A 20,427-nucleotide genomic window follows, 5' to 3' on the forward strand; every position below is an offset into this window, starting at 1 on the left:
CCTCTCATGTCAAGTCATAAGCCGTCACAAGCATTAAAATTGCTCATCCAAACGGTGTTCCATGGAAATACAAAAGTTTGACAAGGCTCTGTAGCTCCATGACAGCTGCTTTAAGCGAGGTGAGAACGTAAATGACGTGTGTTGACCCTACAAACAGAAAGCAAGCACCAGGACAACCCTCACCGAAAGTGGAAGTGGAGAAACTAAACGACGACCCAGCTGAAAGAACTGTCTCTAGGTCAACTCTGTACACCTGACGTCATGCCCAGCTATCAAGGGCTACCGACTTAATAGTCTCGGAGTTTGATAAGGTAGGTAATTTATGTGTAACTTTGCTCCCTGTATAATCCATTCACGGGAACAGCAGCTGTAACAATGCAATAATGCTGCAGGGCATCATGTGTGACTTTGCACATGGATCTATGTTGACATCATAAAGAGTAAAGAGGGCAACCGACTGTCGAGATGCGTTGAGTTCCCATTAAGGCTGTTTCTCCCCCCCCTGTTTTTGTTCTTGATTATTATTTCATTTGTGTCGCAAATGATTTTATTTTAAGTCTATTACAAAGTGGCTTCGTGTAGGTTTGGACCAGTGCCCTCGCTTTTTAAGGTGCATGAGCTTTTTTTCGTTAAATGTAGCCCTCTGCTCCCATTTCAGGGAGGCATTATGTATATTTCCCCCACTGTACTGTGGGAACACAGTTGCCATGGCACAGTTGCATACACACCTTCAAACCGACACGAGCCAGCAACAATTGTCATTTCCTGGCAGTGCAAGTTTGCAAGCGTATACATGAAAATAGTTAGTGAAATGTACTGGGCGCGGTTTAAATAGTAAGATAAATGGATATGGTAACTTATGGACTTTTGAACTAGTCGGTTACTAAAAGTAATGACAAAAAACATTAACAATGACTAGCCACAAGTAATGGGTCACGGCAAGTGAACACACCCATTCTCAATCTTTAAATGAATATATAGGAAAAAGAGGTTACCTTATATCATCGAGCGCTTCTGTCTGATGCATCAGGGAACAGTCCCAATGAAGTTATGACAGTCCAGCTTTGGAAGCGCATTGGAATTTCCTGGAGTTGGAACACCTAGTTTATAGTGGGCAGGGTGAAAGAGAGGGAGAGTAAAAGGGGAGGGTGGACAGGTACATGGAGCATGTAGTTTATAGTGCTGTTTTTTTTAAATGATATATGATTCACAGTATATCATGTATGACGCAGCATGGCACTTACCTGTCTCCAACATTTCCAATAAAAACTGAAAAAAACGCATTCCACTTCGTCCCGCCTGGATCTGTTCCTCTACTCCTCCTTTTGATGGCCAAATAAGCATGAACCACATGCACATTTGTGTGGTTCACCATTATCCACTTAGTGATGAGAGCCTGGACATTCAAAATCTATAATGTGTCACTTGGTGGATTGTCTGAAGCAGTGTTTTATGCTGAGATCACTGTAGATAATAACTGAGAAGAAGCAAGCTCTATATGATAGATATGGTTTCTTTCAGGAGCTTTAAAGCTAAATGGTAAGTGTAGTCTTCAATGATGTTGTCAGTGGTGGTGGAGAAATTGATTTATATTGATCAAAATAGCTTGATGTCTGTAACTGCTAGATCTGCTTTACATGTTTCAGCTAGACCTACATGGTTCATATAGATGGGGATTGTGATTTTTTTTCAGTGGGGACATTGCTTTGCAGAGGTGGAAGATGAGGTATTGAGCAATTTTGGGGAGTTCACAATATCTGATAAAGATGTGCGTCTGCAATATTTAAATCAATCAATATGATAAATCAGTGATAGATTTGCAGTCAGTGATGATTGCATAAATTGTTATTTTGGAAAAATAGTCAACTTTCCATCCAAATTCAGCAGCGCCAGATCAAATAGACTATGGCACAGTCAACAACAGACATGTTTGTTCTGTCTCTGTCCCTTGAATGTGCAATGAGGTGCTATCACGATATGAAGTCAGAGATTTGCCATTTCTCCTCAGTGACCTCTGTTACTACCTGATCTCACTGTATCTACATCGGTCTGCGATCCCAGCATGCCTTTCTCTTTAATGGTGAACTGGTTTGTATGTGTTTAACCTTGTTGCTGTTAAGGATGGCCTACTAAACCGAGTGTGACACAGTCGATAATCCTGTGTTAGTTCAATATTGCAGTATACGCTTCTGATGGGAGCTTTGATTGATCCCAGAGTCCGTCCCTCCTCATGCATGACGCCACTAAGGCCTCCGACTGAACAGAAGACATTTCTTCCTCATTGTACTAAACATCCATGCATGTCAGAAACAGTATTCAATCCCAACACAAGCCTCGTTGGCTGCCTGTGTTTGTGTTGTGGTGTGAGAGTTTCCTGCAAAGCTGATCACGAGGAGACAAACCAGAGTTGATGTGAAGGAGACGCGAGAGGCCAAAAACACCTTTGACACAAACCTAATGGGACCACCACCAAGTCCATTGTGATCAGGTCACACCTGACATGACGATCCAAAGACTGAATATAAATTAGTTTTTAATACTATAGAGAATATTTTGATGTCATATTATTGTAGTAATAGGAAGATGCTTGTGAGATGAATTAGATACTGCAACATGTTAGGGACTTGACTGATATATGGGTTGGAGAAGGTTATTATTCTTCAAACCCTTTCTCAGTTGAATGTTATATTACTAGTAAACCATGGGAAACCTTTAGAGTCAAACTGAAGTCAAGCAACAGCTGTTCTACTAATTACATAAAAGCTAATAACATTTAGTAATAACCAACTTCGGAAAAGGAGAATGTGACTGATCACCTCTGGGACATTAAAGACTCCCAGGATATTTAAACTCAACTGCTCTTGTATAAGATCCTCCGAGCCCTAAATCAACGCTACTGCTACAGCACACTTGTCAGATGCAGTATCAGAAATGTGAATAAGTATCAAAGTCAAATCGGTAGCACTGTGGTGTAGGCGGCATACATTTCACTTCTCACTCACAAGAGATGGACTAAGATCATTTGCTCTTAGGCCTAAAGACATTTATCGCAAAACGAGGACTGTGTAGGATTGATTTACCGTGTCAGTGCTCAAACATCCAAAAGTGACAAACAAGATTCTAAAAAAAACTCTGGAGTTCAAATCAAAGGATCCAAGCTTACAGAGTTTCACCCCTGACGAGGGGTCAGATACTCACCGTACACCCTCTCATCTCCTGCTTGGCAAAAGACTTAGCCCTCCCCACAAACAACTACGTTTGCAGCATGGGGAACAACGTGAGCGGTGAGGACATGGGCAGGAGGTGGAGGAACAGACAGAGACTCCTAACCAGCTTTTGGGACAAGCTGGCGAAGCAGAGGCTGGTTCATTTTTAAATGACACACCACTCTTTTTTTTCTTCGTTTCTTTGTTGGAATATTCTAGTGCTTTATTTCCCCTGTATGACATGTTTGTTTGATCTCGTTAAAATAAAGAACAGGAACATATGATAAAAATACTAGCTTGTGGAATGGGAACAGAGTGATAATACAAATGAAATCATCTTGTACCATTAAAAAGAATGACTCTCTCTTTACTGGGACGGAAAAAACAGACACTGGATGGTGGGCAGCAATCTCTCACTGTCAGGTTAAGCTTTTGAATCCCACAGCAGCCATACTCTCCACTGACCAAGGCCGTTGAGATGAGATGATCACACTGTTGCATAACTATCAATGTGTTTGTGGAAACGCAGCCTTGTCTTTCAGTGAGGGACAGTGGCGACGACTGGAACACAAAGTGAACAGGCGTGTCACATGTTAGACAGTTTGGATTTGGAATACATTAGACTCCTCCAGTTGCCACAAGTTCAGGTCATGAGCTCCAGTTTTGGTTCGAAAATGCTTTTCGCTGTGTTCGCTTATTGCTCTGGAAATTAGGAATAAATAGTTAACCATTCCTCAGCTGGCGTATCAGGTGACTTTGCAACCATCTTTTTAGAAATTTTTCATTATTAGCTATTATCTCAACGGCTTATTGACATAAGTGCTTCAGTCTGAATAAACTGAAAGCTTGTGTTTGTCTCCTCAGTCTCAAGCTTGGCACAGGGGATCCACCGGTGCGCCCCCATGTGGCCAAATGGAAGAATTACACCTGCTGAGACTTTGCTTCTCCCTCACTGGTCCGTAGTACAGCGTGGTCTTCAGCGTTGGATGGTCCCAGCAGAATCGGTATCAGGCAGAGGCTGGCCCCCGTTCAACCGCCAGGGTGAAAGACTTCCTCTGTTCTCACCACTGCATGTGTGGGGGCTGTGGGTGGATCTGACCCTGGGTCCTGTACTGGGTGTGGAGCAGCGTGCTGGCCCGTGAGGAGTCCTGCAGCCAGTCTCGGTAGAGGGTGCGCAGGGCGGCGTTGACCTCGGGGAGACGCACCGGCAGGCTGCTGTAGGTTTCCTCCATCTGCTGGACCAGGGCTTTATCCGCCCGACCTCCCGCCTCGCCCTCCGCTTGACCGCGGCCGCTCAAGCACCCTGAGTGGACCCATGGGAGACACAAAGAAGGGCTTACACCAGCAGAGCAGAGCCAAACTGCAGCATTTCAAGGAATGTTTGTGGGAATGACAGGCCTAAAACTATGAATATGTTTGAAATCTGGTTGGTAGTTGCGACGTTACCTCCTGGGCAGGAAAGCACCTCCACCAGCTGGTAAGGCACGCGTCCCTTCCTCATGCGGTGCACCAGGGTCTGGATGTTTCTGAAACCATAGATGGCCGCAAACTGCAGCAAAATTTCCCCGTCCCGCTCAAGGGTCACTTCTTGGAAGTCCCGGTTCCTAAAAACGCCAACGTAGTACACGGGAAGAGAGTTTTCAGACACAGAAATCACTCGAAAAAAAGACACAGGGCAAAACTGACATTAGTATTCATACTATGGCAAAATGATGGGTGACAATTAGAGGATGAACTGTACTGTACATCAAGTTAGAAAGAAATGTCTGGAGATGAGGGGTGTAACGATTCTCCAAATCCATGGTTCAGTTCAGACCTCAACTTTTCAACCACAGTTGGGTTTATAGTTATTGTTTTTTTTGAGAAGGTGTATGAGTATGATAAACATCGCTGGTGTTATAATCCATCTTGAGCTAATAAAACTAGGTTCACTTTTACTGCTGATCACTCAACCATTACCAAAATAGTCCTGTAATGCATGAAGTCGATGGACAATAAAATGGGTGCAATGTGCATGTGTTAGTTATAAATTAAGAAAAAAATAAATAAAATAAAAATAAATAATAAATAAAATAATAAATATTAATTTCCAGCTCACACAGGATTGACTTGACTCCATTCCCATCACCTTACTTATAGGTGTATTTAATCTCTTCCCTGAAATGATATTTATAAATTCATTTTGATATATAATCTTCAATTTGTTTAGCATCCTCTTTTTTATATACAGCTTTTTTCTATGAATGCTTTAATAAAAAAACTTCTTACCATGATGAATGTCATATCTGATATTTTGCATTTTATTACTTCTTATTTCAAATTCTTCATTGTTTGTAACGGTTGTTTCCATTAACAGTGTGGTTGACTTTTCTTTGACGCAGTCGCAACTGAACATATTTGAGTATTTGACAGACATCTGATGGCAATCAAGCACAAAGCAAATCAGATTAAGCGATATTTGAAGCGCGTTGATCGCTCCTTCTGTCGTTTTGTAAAATGTTTATCAAATATTTGTGTGTCAATGCTGGCATCCTGGTGTGTGCTGGAATTATTAATTCTCTTATCTTGATTGATCCTGCAACAACTGGCCCCCAGGAAGAGCCCTGCTGTGCACAGGGAGCTTCAATTTATTGGCTAAATAAGAAAAAAATTAAAAAATAAACTGTATATCAGTAAAGTAATGAGAGTTCAACAGGCTGGACCTTCAGCGGTGGCAGCGAGTTCGGGTTTGTTGCGGCTCCGTCGTCTGTTTCATGATATGAGATTGTGGATGTTTGTGTCACTGTTTCAGTCTCGCTTTCAGAATCATTTCACCTCTAATAGACTTCAAAGACAGACAGAGTCTTGGCATCCCTGTGTCCCTCACCGGACGGTCTTGTACGTGATCTCACGGACGTCGAGACCAAAGATCTCTTTTGCAGCATGTTTGAACACGTGTTCCAGGAAACCTTCTGGACCCTGGCCCTCGTGCCTCGACAGCGCCGTGTCTCCGGCCTCTCCCAGCCTGCAGTCACATCGACAACTACTATGACAACAACTCTGTGAAAATACACAGTCATTATTTCAAAGTGCAATCAACTGGATCCCAGCCTAAACGGCTCTATGGTAATTTATTATTATTATTATTATTATTATTAAGTGTTGGGTTCAATTCGCCACAGAAAGTTCATATTATATAGTTCACCTTCATTTAAGTGCTTTTGCATTATTTCACTCAGTATTACACATTCTTCAGTGTATCAATTAAAATACTTGTTATATTATGTCTTATCGAAACTTACTGTTTCCACCCACTCTCTAGATCAAAAAAATCTCAGTGGTCTGAATATGTTTCTTCTCATTCTTATGCGAAGTGAAAAACAACGGGAAAAAAAACTACTTCCACTACTCACACTTGGTCAAGTGGAACTGAGTCCAGCTCCGCCGCTGACACCTTCTTCTGCTCCATCAGGTAATAGATCTCCCCTGGAACGTCGAACATCACCGTTAGCAACATTTCTCTGTTGGAATCAACTACAGTTATTTTTACAAGGGGGTTGAAAATAAAGAGGTGCTGGACTCTGTTCAAATGTTTTGTCTTAGTGCTGGATGAGCAGTTACCAAGAGGCTCCTTACATGTTTCTCTGTTGCCACTTTCACTCCACAGTACAGAGGAAGCACAAATCCCTGCAGATGCATTGTCAGGTGTGAGCCCAGAACGGATGGGTCACAGCAGGACAGAAGAAAGGGGGATATGCATCCTGTTAGCCTGGAGCTTTGCATGTGTATATATACACAACATAAAATAATGGGTCTCCATTATATTTCCTTTTTAAATGGCTGAGATCCACTACGTGCAGTAAAGGGATTGTGACGGCTTCATGATGACTGGCAATTTAAGATAGTATAGAACAATCTAATATTGTAAAGTTTACGATATTATAGTGACAAAATGTAGAATCTTCCTAATCCTCCTGCACTACCGGGGTCCCGGGTGTCACCTCCAGACTGTAAAAGACTTTAATTGACGGGTTAAAAAACAAACTATAATAATAATTTTGAAAATCTTAGTTGGTGCTAAGGCAGCAGTGTATAAGACTAAAGCTGCTTTCAGACATACAGTGAAGTCGGGACATTTTCCTGAACTTTTCCTGCCAGCCCCCTGGTAAAATGTCCAGAAAAATGTCCCAGTTTGCCCATGTGAGAATACAGCAGGATAAAATTTACGGAGGACACATGGCGAGCCAGTGGGCACTCTACCCAGGTGCTGTCCTTCATCTGAATGTTCCAAAAATGTTCCTGCTGTTGTAAACACATCTGACTCTGACATTCTCCCACTGCGTTCTTCGTATGCGAAATGGCAAACTCACGGAAAATGTTTGGATCAAATTTTCCGGACATTTTCTCGAGCTCGCGTCTGAAAAACGGCTGAGGAGGAGCGAACCTGAGGTGAGGACACAATCCACATCTCTGGTCTCCAGCAGGCTGTTGTAGAACTCCTCTCTGACGGCCTCTAGCTTCTTGTCGAAGCAGGGAGCCACCACCACGTGGTAAATTTTCTCAGGACTCAGCTTCTGCAGGGAGACAAGTAGAAGGAAAAGGGGGGAAAAAACAAACAATTGATGAACCAGAATATTTCCTGTTCTGTACCTTTTGTAGAAAGCATTTTACTGCGGAAAATGTCCGGATACAATTCTGCAGACACTTTCCGGAGTTCATGTCTAAAAACAGCTATAATAATACCAGACATACATGTAATCAGGCTAAAAATAATATCTAGATACAGTCTGCATTCAAAACTAATTTAAATGCCAGTGGTAAACAGAGTCTATGAATAGAGTCTATAAGAACATAATCTGACATGAGACCTCCCTTTAAACTCTCTTAAAACCACGTCTGCAGCAAGTTTTTGGTTTAACCTCAGATCTGGTCATTGGATTATTTCTAAAAGGACACGGTGACTACACCACGGGTGCAGTTTAAACATCAGCTTTTAAGGGGACAGCAATATGGTTTAAGACTCCACATGATTTAGTTCCAAACATGTGTTAAAACCTTAAAGACCCACTCCAGGCATGTTTTAAGGTATATAAAAATCATCTGCTATGCTTAATATTTTGTTTAATATTGTTTACCCAAAAAAAAGTTTAAAAACCCCCCCCTCTGAAATGGGGCTGGAAACCCTCCACTCTCTCTCCCTCATTGCGGAATTATGAGACTGTTAATATTCATTGGAAAACAGGCCGCGCGCCCCGCCCACCACACCCCTTCGCGTTGCGGCTTGACGTCGCCGGCCAGCATGGTGCGACACTTGGACTGGAGGAGAGGAGAGGGGCAACGCATACATGCATTTCTCAGTCGCTGGAAATCATAGCGACTGAGAACTTTGAGTAACGCCCAGAGTTTACTAATCACTCCCAGACTCTTGCCCCTCTAACACACATTAGCGTACACTGGCACACTCTTCCTCGGAAGACAAAGAGAAAAGTCTCGCAGTCTGGAGCCCTGTTGCCGACATTTGCATATTCAACGGCGATGGTTGTCAGATTGGTGCACAGAAATCTCATCCTCCAGGAGAGGGATGTGAAAACACCTCTATAGTTACAAAATTTGCTCTGATACAATCCCTATAGTCAATGTCAGACAACAACAATTAGCTAATAAACAGTAGTGTTTAATGACACAACCGTCAAACTGGAGGCCTCTGGCTATGAGGTCACGGAGCTAATGTAAGTATTCCTGCTCACCTGCTGTTTTGAGAAGTAGTCTTTGACCAGGCAGCCCATGATCTGCTGCGGAGACCTGGCTGTGCAGATATGGGGGGTGACCAAACTGCCCAGGACACTCTCCGAATAACGGATCCACCCTGCACACAGACACATAGACACAGACAGACACACACACACTCTGGTGTTAGTAGAGTTAACCCTTGAACTACTGTGGTCCAGTCTCCCATTTTTTCTCCCTTTTTTTTTTGTTACTAGGGAAACATACCACTAGATAGCTCAGTAGATAATAAGGTTACATCCAGGCTATAACAAACCTAACACAGTGGTGTCATTCACACAAAGGTGTTGAAGCTAGTTCAGAAAAAACTTTCCATAATATTCTGGTCATTTCTTCATTTCTTCCTGATTTGATATTGATGTTTTCTTACATGATAAACAAAAAAAGTAGCAGAATGTCACGTGGAAATACATATGAATAAAAAAACATGTAAAGCACATTCTGCCGCATCCTATTAAAATACGCATTTGGCATATTTCCGGAGATATTCACACTTCCCAACCACTTGTTTTGTAAATATCTGTGACTATGTGTGTAGAGTTTTGTTCTGCCAACTCCCCCGCAGTACGCAAAGACTATCTCTCATGATGGGAGTGGTGAAAGTATAGCTTCCTATCTTTCCCTACCAGCTCTCTTCTGCTATTTTTGCTCCGTTTCCCCTGTTCAGCACATGTATGCAAATGGGGAATGACAACAAGGTGGAGAAGAAAGGGTTACTGAGTGTTACCTGGGCAGGAGGAAGTGAACATGGGCAAGGCATGGGGGTCGTGGTGCCTCCTGCGATACCTCTGAATGAATTCCTTCTGGCTCTCCAAGATGCTGAAGCCCGCTGCCAGGGTGGTGTCAAACACATACTTGACTCCTGTGTGTGACATGCACACAGCAGAGAGTGGACACAGTGAGACCTGAGTTACACTGCTCCACACCAATAACAGAATGTCTATAAAAGTTACAGTTAGAATGGTTTGTAAATGGCAAATTGGGATTGGGAAAAAAAAAAAAAAATACTTGCTAATTCAGCATATTTTTTGATTAAATAAAGCCAGTGACAGAGTGAGGCACAAAATAGGAAAGGGGACAATGAGAAATTGATCGTTAAAGTGGCAGTAAGCGATTTTGGAGAAAGCTTGTCTCTCTTTTTGTTGTTGTTGATGATTTCACTGCTCTGACCAGGTTGCGAACCCGCAGCCAAAACCCCTGAGTCGTAGCGTCTGTCGCTAGCAGGTCTCTTAAGGTGTCGGGGAGTGATGTTTACAAACTGCGCACAAAGTGTTGTGAGGTGCGGTCCGAGCATTGTGTATTGGATTAAAATCGCTTTCTGCCTCCCCAGATCCCATATAAAGACAGAACCATCTCCACGAACTTCCAACAACAAAGAGATGCAGCTGAAGACTTTTTAAAGCCTCACAAGCTCAAACGCAGATATGCAAATCAAAACCAGCTCACCCAGGCTCTTGAGGAAGCCACAGAGCTTGTGGGCGGCTTCGCCGATGTCCACGCCGAACTTGACAGCGAAGAAGGGCAGGGACTGTGGACAAACCGACACAGCCAGCACCTTGTGCTTCGACGTGTCACATTTCTGAGGAGAACAGGGAAACAATGGAAATAGCATTACGCAAGTTATCGTAAGTGCAACAACAAGACAACCTGACTTTCTCAGATTGCAGGGGCCAGCTGGGTGAATGTTGTATTGTACCTTGTTGAGCGCTAGAACCCGCTCCAGTTCCTCCAGGCTCTGCTGAGAGATCTTGAGGCTCTCGTCCTCTGATAGACAGCCATCGCAGGACAGACAGGCACTCAGCAACAACTGGGACCCTTCATTCATCTGTGGGGAAAACCAAAAGAGCGGTCAAGGCTTCTGTAAGAGTCCTCCGATGATTTAGCAGTGAACTTCCATGAAGTTGGCGGACTCACAAGAGAAAGACATCCTGTGTGTCAAGCTCCTGTCCGGTAAATTCTCACATTGTTTTACTCCGTAACTCCAGTTCCTCAACAGACGCTTACAGGTATTAATTTGATGTGTGGTGTCAACATCAAGGTTATTGTTTTGCAAATTTTGGAAAGCTCCGTCCAAAGCCATAAAAGTTTTACAGCTACTCACAGGCTGGTAAACAGATTTATCTTTATGTATAGAACGAGGGGAACATTCCTTTAATAAACAACGCACTGTGGGCCGATTTCGCTACATCACCGATAACGGAGCGCGCCTTACCTGTCCATTGACTCCATCCCGCTCCTGCTGCGGGTCGGCACCTTCATCGCTCCGCTTCTTGTTGCACTGCGGGCAGATGGGTGGCAAAAAATCTGAATCACCAAGAGAGTGTCTCCCATCCAGCGTTCACACAAGAGCAGCCGTGACACGGCGCTGCGACGCGGCTCCAGACACTCACCTGTTTGGTGCAGTTCTCGCACTTCTCCTTGCGCTTTGCGATGGTGACCTCTGACATTTTTCGTCGGCGGTGATCTGTGAAGTGGGGATTGACACTTAGACACAGACACACACCATGACAGCAGAACTGACTATTTCCTCTCTCGGCGTGTTCCCTCTGAAGCAGTGGCACGACTGCTGCGTGTTGTCTCGTCAACCCCACCCTCCTCTTCATCCTCCTCCTCCTCCTCCTCCTCTCTGACCACAACCAGCCCCCTTATCATCAACACAACAGCCTCGTAATGATGGGAACCCTGAGCACATACTCGTATCCTGTCATCGAGATGTAAATGGTTGGAGTTAATTACAGTTTGCACACAAAGCCCAACAAAAACAGCCACACAGCCCATAGCCTAGAAGCTATAATAATCATATGAACAACCCACATACAGCATAAATACAGTTTGGTCTCCCATGATGAAGAAGATGGAAAATGTCGACTCCTGTACTGGAGTGAACGTTTATTATAGCCATAATCTGGACTGTAGCTGTGGGATTATCCCAGCCACGAATATCTGAAAACATCCGTAGTTGCAATGTGTTATTCACCGAAGTGAGTTTTTATTCGGCTCGAGTTAACAACGCCATTTAATAAACAATACGCAAATGCGCATATGCAGGCCCGTTTTGTTCGTGCTGCTACAGTGGGTGAATTGGACCATGGCACGTCGGGCCCCGACAAGTGACAACACAGGCCCCTTTTGTGTTTTTCACCGGCAACTCACCGGACGTTGTGCGTGTTTCACTGCTCTTGACTTTCGGACAAAAGGCGGACAGAGAGCGGCCGCGGCCGTTGAGAAGAGAAGAGCAGCGCAGCGCCGCCGCACGGCAGGTGAACCCGGGCGGTCACTCAGCACTCGGTCCCCGCCGTGTCAGGTCGTCCGCGGACGGTGCCACCGCTCGCTCGCAGCTCTGCGGTCGTTTCATAACACTCCAAAAAAAAACCAAAACCCCGCAGACAAGTGGTTGCGCTGGCGGCCGCTGGGATTCAAGTCAGTGTCACCTCCGCTCGACCGACTCCATTGTGCTCGCCGGCGCGTCCTCTGGACGCATGCGCCAACCGAGCAGTCAAAATAATGGCGCAGCAAATTCCCATGTCAGTGCAAAACGAAATGTTTAAAAAAATAAAAATCATCAGCCTCTTGCGTAAATTCTATGAAGAATTTTGCGGTGGACAAGCTACGCAGCCATATACACACGTTCTTTTAAATGTATGCAGTCAAGCTTTTATTTTGAAGGCATTGTTAGAACGCTCTCGTCCAATCAGAGAGGACGGATCCAGGAAGGAAGTGTCACACATTGTTTGCTGCAGTTGTTGCAATGATGTGAATTGAACTTCCTTATACTTCATTGCACGCGTTTCCTTTGTTGAATCTTGTAGGCGGATATCGCAGGAATACATAAGAGTGAAAGGTAAGTGATATAAATTGTCTCATTGTTTATAGGTTTTGTACAGTCCTAGTGAGACAGAGGTGTGTGGTTCCCCCACCTCAGAGACTTCTACCTCCATCCCAACACAAACAAGGGGGTGGATGAGTTGCTCAATGGATCTCTCTTGTAACAATATCCTGGCTAATCCAAATAATAGGTTTTGGGACTGTTTATTACAGCAGAAAACAGTGTTAATCATACGTTTGCCACCAACATTTTTGGATTATCCTGAGGACTGGATCTTTGGTTTTGCTTTTTGGACCAATTAACCTACAAGGGAGGCCTTGACATGTCACATGTGGAAAAGCAAAGGTGGAAACAAATCAAATAAGTAGTAAATAGTCGCTTAATGAAACTGCTCAATAGAAAGGAGTCGCTGTTAGTGTTATTGGGATCACTGGGGCTTTTACTAGTTGTAATGGAGCAATTCATCTCAGTTTTTGCGCAATACCAACAGAAATTTGTTCGTAAAATGTGACACTGTTGTGTTTTGAAATGCTTCTTCAGAACAGGGCCTCTGGATGAATTATAAAGCAGTTAATGTTATTAGAAATGTTTGTGCTTTACTAACTATTGCAATACAAAGTAAAGTGCCCCTGGAGAAGGGGTCCTGGGTTAGTTGCTCTACCTTTGCATAGTTGGTAATCCAGCCATAGGAGAACATGTTACTGCAGATTATCCAAACATCATTTTCATTATTAGATCTGCACACAAAAAAAGCGTTCTCTTTCATTAATCTTTTGGGTTTGTAAATATTACTTGGTACTACGCTATTATCAGAACAAGTACTTATTTTGGGTGAACTTTACTTCAACACAGACACATTGAGCACAGGTAAAATCGTGATAAATATGTGAAGTACTTGATTCAGATTCTTACGTCTGCTCAGATGGGCTACATGACAGTGGAGGAGCACAGCTCCACTTTGCTCCACCTGAAGAGATCCCCGGGCCTTCGTTCATGGTCCCTTCTTGTTGGTAAGTGCCTGTTTTTGATATGATATTTTGATAATTTCAGATATGAAACAAGCATTTCAACCTAAACCATTCACTATCCTGCATATGCCTGAAACACGTTTCTCTCTGTTGGCTCCAAAATAACTTCCTCTCACTACAAATGCAGGTATTGCATCAGTTGGGTTGGCAGCTGCATACTACAGCTCAGGTACGCAAACTGAATTCTGTTAACCACTTTGCATCTTTCCATAAGTTGTATCACATTTGCATCTCACACCCTTGTCTCCCCGTTTTGTTACATGTCTTGTGTAAATCACACAGACAGCATCCTGTGGAAGCTTTTCTACGTGACCGGCTGTCTGTTTGTGGCCATGCAGAACATGGAGGAATGGGAGGAGGCTGTGTTTGACAAAACCAAGAACCTGATTGAGCTCAAAACCATTAGCTTGTACACTTCAGTCCTGACACTGTGGAGGAAGGGGCAAGAGAGAGGTCGGTGACACCACAGAGTGGGTGAGTGGGTACAGTTTAGGCTTGAGGTCTTAGATCTTGATTTTCCTTTCCCCCTCTCTCTTTCTCAGTGGTGTTGGATTTGACACAGCTGTGTGATATTTGTGTCCAAGAGGAGAGGGTACGGTATTTGGGGAAGGGTTACCTGCTGATGCTGCGGCTGGCTGCGGGCTTCTCCTACCCCCTCACTCAGAGTGCCACACTGGGGGGACCTGGGTAGGTACCTGCTGCTGGCAGTTCCAACACATTATGTAGACTGTACAATGAGTGAGAACAAGAAGCGGAAAATATGGATGGTCTGCCAGTGCTTTTGACAACATCGTATGACGTGAGCACACATCAAAATGCATATAACAAAAGTTATATATAGTATATAACAAAACAGAAAAAATTGCATTACTCATGAAGTTCATATTGTCCAATTATTAAATCTCTTCACATTTTTGTTTGACTGAATGTTATTTTAAAATGAAAATTTCAAATTAATTTTTCTTCTTTGATCATTCTCAATATGCAAATGACAAAGCCATCAGATTTTTAATTCTTATTTACACAATGGGTTTACATGTATATTAACCCACTGAACTTAACCATTTTCTGAACTGTCCCTCTAACACCACATGGCTGAAGTTTGGAGAATAATGTGTCTGTGGCATCAAATAAAATATCAACAATGTCTGTGACCTGTCAGTGAAGTGGAGGCAGTGGCTGCTTTACTGAAGCGCTTCGTTGGGCTGGAGGAGCTGCAGCAAAGCAGGCAGCAGAAGGAAGAAGATGAGCTCGGTGAGGAAGAAGATTTTTTGGACAACAGCAGTGATTCGGATGATGAAGCTGATGAACTCTGATCTGTGACTTGCAGCCTTCCTGTATTTCTAACTCTGGGAGGATGGAGGGGCATTATGGCATTGTTGGGCATTATAGAGGGTATGTTTTTGGTGATGCCTTTATTACATGTTGTATGTGAGTGCATGTGTGAGGTAAGGTTATAGCAGCCTAGGGATACTACAGTAAAACATTTTTTTAATTTTCATGTGAAGCAGGATGGAAATATCCTACTTACATTATTTTGTCATGCACACATTAAGTTAAATCAGAGTTTTCTTAATAAAATAAGTTACCAGAAATGTGCCCTCGCTGCACTCCGAATGCAGCTCTCTGTAAATTGATATCATATCTCAGCTTTTTGATGTTATTGCTATCTGAGAATACACTCCAGAAAACAGATTTACTGTGCCTTCCTATTGCACTCTAATGGGTGTTTATGTGTAAAAGTCAATCGAAAGTGCCTTTCCCACGGTTTGGCCCACCCAGCTGATAATCACCTTTTGCATGTTTATACCAAGGCTGCAATCCGGATGAATGCATGTGCAAACTGTAATCAGACAGGCTCAGTCAAGAGTGAATTATGTGTGAAATTACTGGGCAGCTGTGGTTCTGTCTTGTAACATTTTAGAAAAATTTTTGTGGACCAAAGACTACATTTAAGGCCACACCTTGGTGATTTAAAGTATTTTTCATTGTGTATTGATTCAGGGCTGTTTCACTTATGTCAGTTTGTGCTGAGTGAAAGAAGAATCTGAATCTTTTTAGTTGACTGTTGGTTGATTTTTATTGTCTTTGTTTACTTCATTTCATTTGCAAAACAATATAAAACTCTTTTGAATACAAACCCCCAAGTCTGCTCTGCTCATAATTCTTTTCTAGTTAATATTAGTGAAGTTTACAATCAACTGTTTGCTCTTGGGTAAAATCAAATCAAACAAACATTGTTTGAATTTGTCAAAAAATCTGTTTAATGCTGAGCTGCCAGATTATTTCACGGCACCATTTCCTTTACACAGTTTATGATTTCCTCTGTTATCCTCTGTAAAGGAACCATGACAGGGCTAACGTGCTCCTCTAACCACTCTTGGGCTGTTGACTCTGGGAAAAGACGAACCATCTCCTCTCTCACTGCCTCCGCCTGCTGTTGTAGTGCGGCCAAATATCTGAGGAGATATGAACAGATGGGGATTCAGTTGTAAGACGGACAGAGCTCTGAAAAAAACAACCAAATATTGTGCACAGTATGATGTATTAATAAGGCCACTGTTGAGAAAAACTGAAAAAACGTACATAAAAGGATCAAAGTACTGGATAGTAAACTAGTTATTGTGGATACATAAATGCTGATATACTGCTTTCACATGGCTACTTAGTTCCTCAAAACATCAACACTATTCTTGATATTTTTCAACTTTCTTCTGTAATTATTTCCTTTTCCTTTGATAACTTTGTTTTTCTTCCGCCAAACAGTGGCTTTAATACTTGACCGTCTTGCTGTGATGTAAGAAACGTCTGCTCACGTTGATGCTTGGCTGTGAATCTGCATGTTGATGAGCGGGTTTACCATCTTCCTCTGTCGCTGGTAGGGGCTGAACCATCCTCTCACAAACCTGCAGTATAAGCATACAGATTATAAAGTATGTGCCATATCTGTCAGCAACTCTAAAGCTCACTTCCTGTACAAATATTCATTTCAAAATGTGTGGTTGTACAGGGAACAACAGTATCTGCTGGACTTCACTTCCCAGACTCAGCACAGAAAGTCACTGCGCCTGGCTCTTTGTCTTTCTCTCTATAAGGGTTAAATTAAACTGTTCGAATTGTTAAAACTGTCTGTAACTTCAGGGGACGGACATGGAGACTCGGCAATCTTCTCATCCAACTCTCAGCAGGAAAGCGAATGGTTCCCTAAAAATTGTGAAACAAGTCCTCTAAGGTCGATGAGACATTGGAAATGGAAGTTTTGCGATCACTGCACATAACTCACATGTTGTTTTCAAAACCTTGTATATCCTCCGAGTTCAGCAGTGCATTGAGCTCCACAATTAACTCTGCCAGCCTCCCTCCTGGAAACAGCGAGTCGACTTCAGATCTTCTGAGAGAAAAAAAAGACCCTGGAGTACACTGTAGACGGTGGAGTGACCGTGTTGTTCATCAAACAGTGCCATACCTCACCTTTCCATGACCTCCACCTCCACGGAGGAAATACCAAGCCTCTCAGTCACTTTGCTCTGGGCCTCAGCGCTGAGCTGACCGTGGAGGAGTGTCTGCAGACAGGCGGCTAGTGATGGAAGAGCCACAGGCATCAGCTCACACAGAACTGACAGGTGGTCATACCTGACACGGGGAAAAGGGACGGTGTTAAAAGCTCTGTACTAATTACTGGATATATGATATATGATATTTGTTAGAAAACTGAGGTTTTTGATCTAACATCATATGATTTCTGAGGAATGAAGTCCAAACTTGCTTCCACCACATTCCTACTAGCACCAACAACCTGGAAAATAGTTTCTCAAAAAATGTGTAGAAATGCTAAACTACACTTGACAATATAGAGAAACCAGAGAAATTTCCTCTAATTCTTACCTTTGCCAGCCTGTGATGGCAATGCCCTTCAGGTTAATGGCAGCAGACAAAGACGCAGCCACCTTCAGCCACTGCAGATGGTTCTCCACATGTCTCTGTGTGCTGGTCACACAGGTGTACACACTGGTCGAGCCTTTAAAGGAGCTGGCTGCCCACAGCTCCGACATGCCGGCACTGCAGTACATCTCCAGCAGAGACACTGGACGACACAGATGTACGTCACTACCAACACATGTTGCGGACTGTTTGACAATGTATAAATGACCAATGTTTAAATGCCAATTCCCACACTATACAGCCCCTACCAGTTTTGTCCACATCCAGGTCAGTGGTGTAGTCCCACAACATGGGCTGGACGAGTCCTACTAGGCCGCTACCTGTTTAAAAAAAGAAATGTATGTATGTACACAAAACTTAATAAAAACTGTCAAATCAAGAGACATTTGAGTGCACTGATACCATTTGAGTCCTGGCAGGCTTTCAACAAAATGAGGAAAAGTTTTACAGTGATATTATTTATGGCAATGCAAATTTATAATAATAATAATAATGATAATCCTGATATCATTATAGCTTTCATAATAATGTAACATAATAGTGTTTGGTTGCTTAATTAGAAATATTGCATCACATTTAGTAGTAACTAGTAACTATGGCAGTCGGATAAACGTAGTAGAGTTAAAACATGCAATATTTTCCTCCAAAATGTAACATAGATTAAGTGGGGGAGCGCATAAATGAAAATACAAGCACAAGTCATAAATCAAGTCATAAATGACATTAAAATGCCTCTATCGTGCGACAGTATCACATGATATATAAGCGTTGAAAAGGTTTGAAGGAACTGAAGTTTTTACTTGATGCCGAGAGCCTTCAGTCCTGGTATTGGTTGGTGTATTATCTCTGACATTAACTCTTAACATCATCAGCGTATCTGATGAAACCGAGAAATCTGCTGATGCAACATTTGCAACGTCTTAAGCCCGTCTGAAAGCTTCAAGCTCAAACACTGCCTCCGGTTTAGCGTGAACCAATTGCGTTTCTTCCTCACCTTTGAGTATGTCCTTGTTCATGCCCCTCATCATGTCATCCCACATAATTATGGTCATGTGAGGCCACGTCTCCTTGATGGCCTTGGCGATCTTGGTCACATGACTCAGGAAAAGTTGCTCCACTGTACGTCCTGGTGAAGCCAACCACAGCTTGGACTGCTCACCTTCACCGAGCATGTACACCTTGAGGACAAGCACGAGAGCCAATGATACCCCAGTAAGGAAAAAACAACTAGTTAAGAAGAGACAAGTCCTTACCTCGTCTGCTCCAATGTGCAGTGTGTTTAGACCTGGATGCAGCTCAACCACCTGCCTCAGCATCTCCAACACCAACCTCACCCCGTCCTCTGAGTGTGGATTCAGGGTGCCCACGCAGGGTGCCAGCTCTCTGAGGCCCCATAGGGGCCGATGCTTCAGCACAAACTATGACAGAGAAGGAACAAATAGTACTTTGGTTGGAAACTCTGTCCCAAATATGAGCAGTTATGGCCACGTTGGGCGCAGATAAAATCGAAAGGAGAGCTTTATGTCTGCCTCACCTCCATGTGACCAAATGTCTGCACGAGTGGGATGACCTCCATGCCCTTAGACTTGGCAAACTCCTGCATGGATAAAACTTCCTCTCGGCTGGAAATACAGCATACAGTAAACAGACTTACTGTAACTTACTGAACTTGCTAAATCAAAGCATATTGTGGCACACCAGGCAAAGAATATTAAATCTATCCCTCACAGGAAGGATTGTAACTCTATTACAGGATCTCACTACGTGATCAGGCAGATAAGAAGAATACAGACAATAATTGAGAGTCAGGAATAAATCAAGCAGCATCCAGAGTCCAAGTGTGATAGTGCACCTGTAAGCAGGCTGTGCTGTGGCCTGCAGCAACTTCAGCTCCCCGTCGTAAGGAAACATGTCCTCGTACTCCACCAGCAGCCCATCCGCTCCCAGCCGGGAGAAGAGCTCGATCAGCTGAGGAGAGGGAGCACAGTGGTGGGCAGATCGAACGTGAGTGTACGAACAGTGGCATGGCAGCAGCAGGCCACAGGGGAGTTGTGCAGTGCTCCTTACTCACTTCGTGGAGGTACTCCACCCTCGGAGGGGCACCTTTCAGATCCAGGTGAACCAGCTTCTTTCCCCTCGGCCACGATGGACACTCCATCCTGCGCCACTGCCGACAGTGAACAGAGTCTCACGTCAGAGGAGGGTTGTCAGTATTTCTGACAGAAAACTGGGTCATTCGTTTGACTCACCGGTAAAGTAGGGACCAAGTCAGACCCGGATATATTGGTTTAGTCGGACAGGTCTGCCACTGGGGTGGGGTGAGGTGGGGTGGGGAAGCACATTACATCACATCAAATAGCCAAAGGTCGACCAGCAGTAAAAGCTTGTTGTCGACTCCATCCGTGTCCTTTATATTGGGTTCGATGCAAATAAACAATGTAGGCACTTGATTGGTTTAGTCTGAGCGGCCAAAGCAATGGATTGAAGAGCGATTGCTACCTGATGTAAGAGTTTAGCATTTGCTCAGCCTAAAAAACCCCCCACATGTTTACAATTTTAGGTATAACTGAACCGCAGCCTAAATGTTATTAATGTTCAACAGGAATTGAACTCGTAGTAGGTTGTAGTGGAATTCAATTGCTCCAATGAAAACGTTGCT

At 43.4% G+C, this 20,427-nt stretch overlaps 3 protein-coding genes across 5 annotated transcripts; 1 reads left to right on the forward strand and 2 right to left on the reverse strand.

Annotated features, from left to right (window-relative positions):
- Positions 1–3,383: 3,383 nt before the first annotated feature.
- narf (nuclear prelamin A recognition factor) lies at positions 3,384–12,454 on the reverse strand. Its single transcript, XM_035611783.2, has 12 exons — positions 12,126–12,454; positions 11,363–11,436; positions 11,185–11,250; positions 10,669–10,797; positions 10,419–10,551; positions 9,700–9,834; positions 8,933–9,051; positions 7,630–7,759; positions 6,599–6,671; positions 6,073–6,210; positions 4,653–4,810; positions 3,384–4,509 (listed from the first exon to the last, which is right to left on the reverse strand). The coding sequence occupies exons 2-12, from the start codon at positions 11,417–11,419 to the stop codon at positions 4,268–4,270; spliced, it is 1,380 nt and encodes a 459-aa protein (XP_035467676.1). The 5' UTR covers positions 11,420–11,436; positions 12,126–12,454; the 3' UTR covers positions 3,384–4,267.
- A 225-nt stretch (positions 12,455–12,679) lies between these two features.
- Positions 12,680–15,966, forward strand: LOC118287056 (cytochrome b-245 chaperone 1 homolog). The gene is made up of 6 exons (XM_035611786.1): positions 12,680–12,813; positions 13,721–13,808; positions 13,954–13,995; positions 14,109–14,279; positions 14,369–14,513; positions 14,989–15,966. Exons 2-6 carry the CDS (start codon positions 13,721–13,723, stop codon positions 15,140–15,142), a joined length of 600 nt encoding a protein of 199 aa, XP_035467679.1. The 5' UTR covers positions 12,680–12,813; the 3' UTR covers positions 15,143–15,966.
- Positions 15,881–20,375, reverse strand: hexdc (hexosaminidase (glycosyl hydrolase family 20, catalytic domain) containing). 3 transcript variants are annotated; one of them, XM_035611781.2, is made up of 12 exons: positions 20,018–20,375; positions 19,840–19,935; positions 19,621–19,736; positions 19,303–19,390; positions 19,022–19,186; positions 18,763–18,946; positions 18,017–18,088; positions 17,712–17,910; positions 17,298–17,459; positions 17,110–17,217; positions 16,643–16,732; positions 15,881–16,285 (listed from the first exon to the last, which is right to left on the reverse strand). In XM_035611781.2, exons 2-12 carry the CDS (start codon positions 19,924–19,926, stop codon positions 16,114–16,116), a joined length of 1,443 nt encoding a protein of 480 aa, XP_035467674.1. In that variant the 5' UTR covers positions 19,927–19,935; positions 20,018–20,375; the 3' UTR covers positions 15,881–16,113. The 3 variants fall into 3 exon arrangements, with proteins under 3 accessions (XP_035467674.1, XP_035467675.1, XP_047183406.1); XM_035611782.2 differs by having other exon boundaries at positions 17,110–17,214; positions 20,018–20,374; XM_047327450.1 differs by lacking the exon at positions 20,018–20,375 and having other exon boundaries at positions 19,840–20,011.
- Between the last annotated feature and the right edge of the window lie 52 nt (positions 20,376–20,427).

The sequence above is a fragment of the Scophthalmus maximus genome, chromosome 16 (genome assembly GCF_022379125.1).
Source record: "Scophthalmus maximus strain ysfricsl-2021 chromosome 16, ASM2237912v1, whole genome shotgun sequence".
Lineage (NCBI taxonomy): Eukaryota > Metazoa > Chordata > Actinopteri > Pleuronectiformes > Scophthalmidae > Scophthalmus > Scophthalmus maximus.

Bases quoted from the DNA above. Each gene is read 5' to 3' on its own strand.
- narf (XM_035611783.2), bottom strand. From the start codon at position 11,419: ATGTCAGAGGTCACCATCGCAAAGCGCAAGGAGAAGTGCGAGAACTGC. The intron at 9,052-9,699 runs GTAACACTCAGT...GTCTGTGTGCAG, and splicing joins GTTCACTTCCTCCTGCCCAG to GGTGGATCCGTTATTCGGAG. The intron at 7,760-8,932 runs GTGAGCAGGAAT...GTCTCCCTGCAG, and splicing joins ACTACTTCTCAAAACAGCAG to AAGCTGAGTCCTGAGAAAAT.
- LOC118287056 (XM_035611786.1), top strand. From the start codon at position 13,721: ATGGGCTACATGACAGTGGAGGAGCACAGCTCCACTTTGCTCCACCTG. The intron at 14,280-14,368 runs GTCGGTGACACC...TCTCTTTCTCAG, and splicing joins GAGGAAGGGGCAAGAGAGAG to TGGTGTTGGATTTGACACAG. The intron at 14,514-14,988 runs GTAGGTACCTGC...GTGACCTGTCAG, and splicing joins GCCACACTGGGGGGACCTGG to TGAAGTGGAGGCAGTGGCTG.
- hexdc (XM_035611781.2), bottom strand. From the start codon at position 19,926: ATGGAGTGTCCATCGTGGCCGAGGGGAAAGAAGCTGGTTCACCTGGAT. The intron at 19,737-19,839 runs GTGAGTAAGGAG...CCCTCTCCTCAG, and splicing joins GGGTGGAGTACCTCCACGAA to CTGATCGAGCTCTTCTCCCG. The intron at 19,391-19,620 runs GTGCACTATCAC...CTGTATTTCCAG, and splicing joins ACAGCACAGCCTGCTTACAG to CCGAGAGGAAGTTTTATCCA.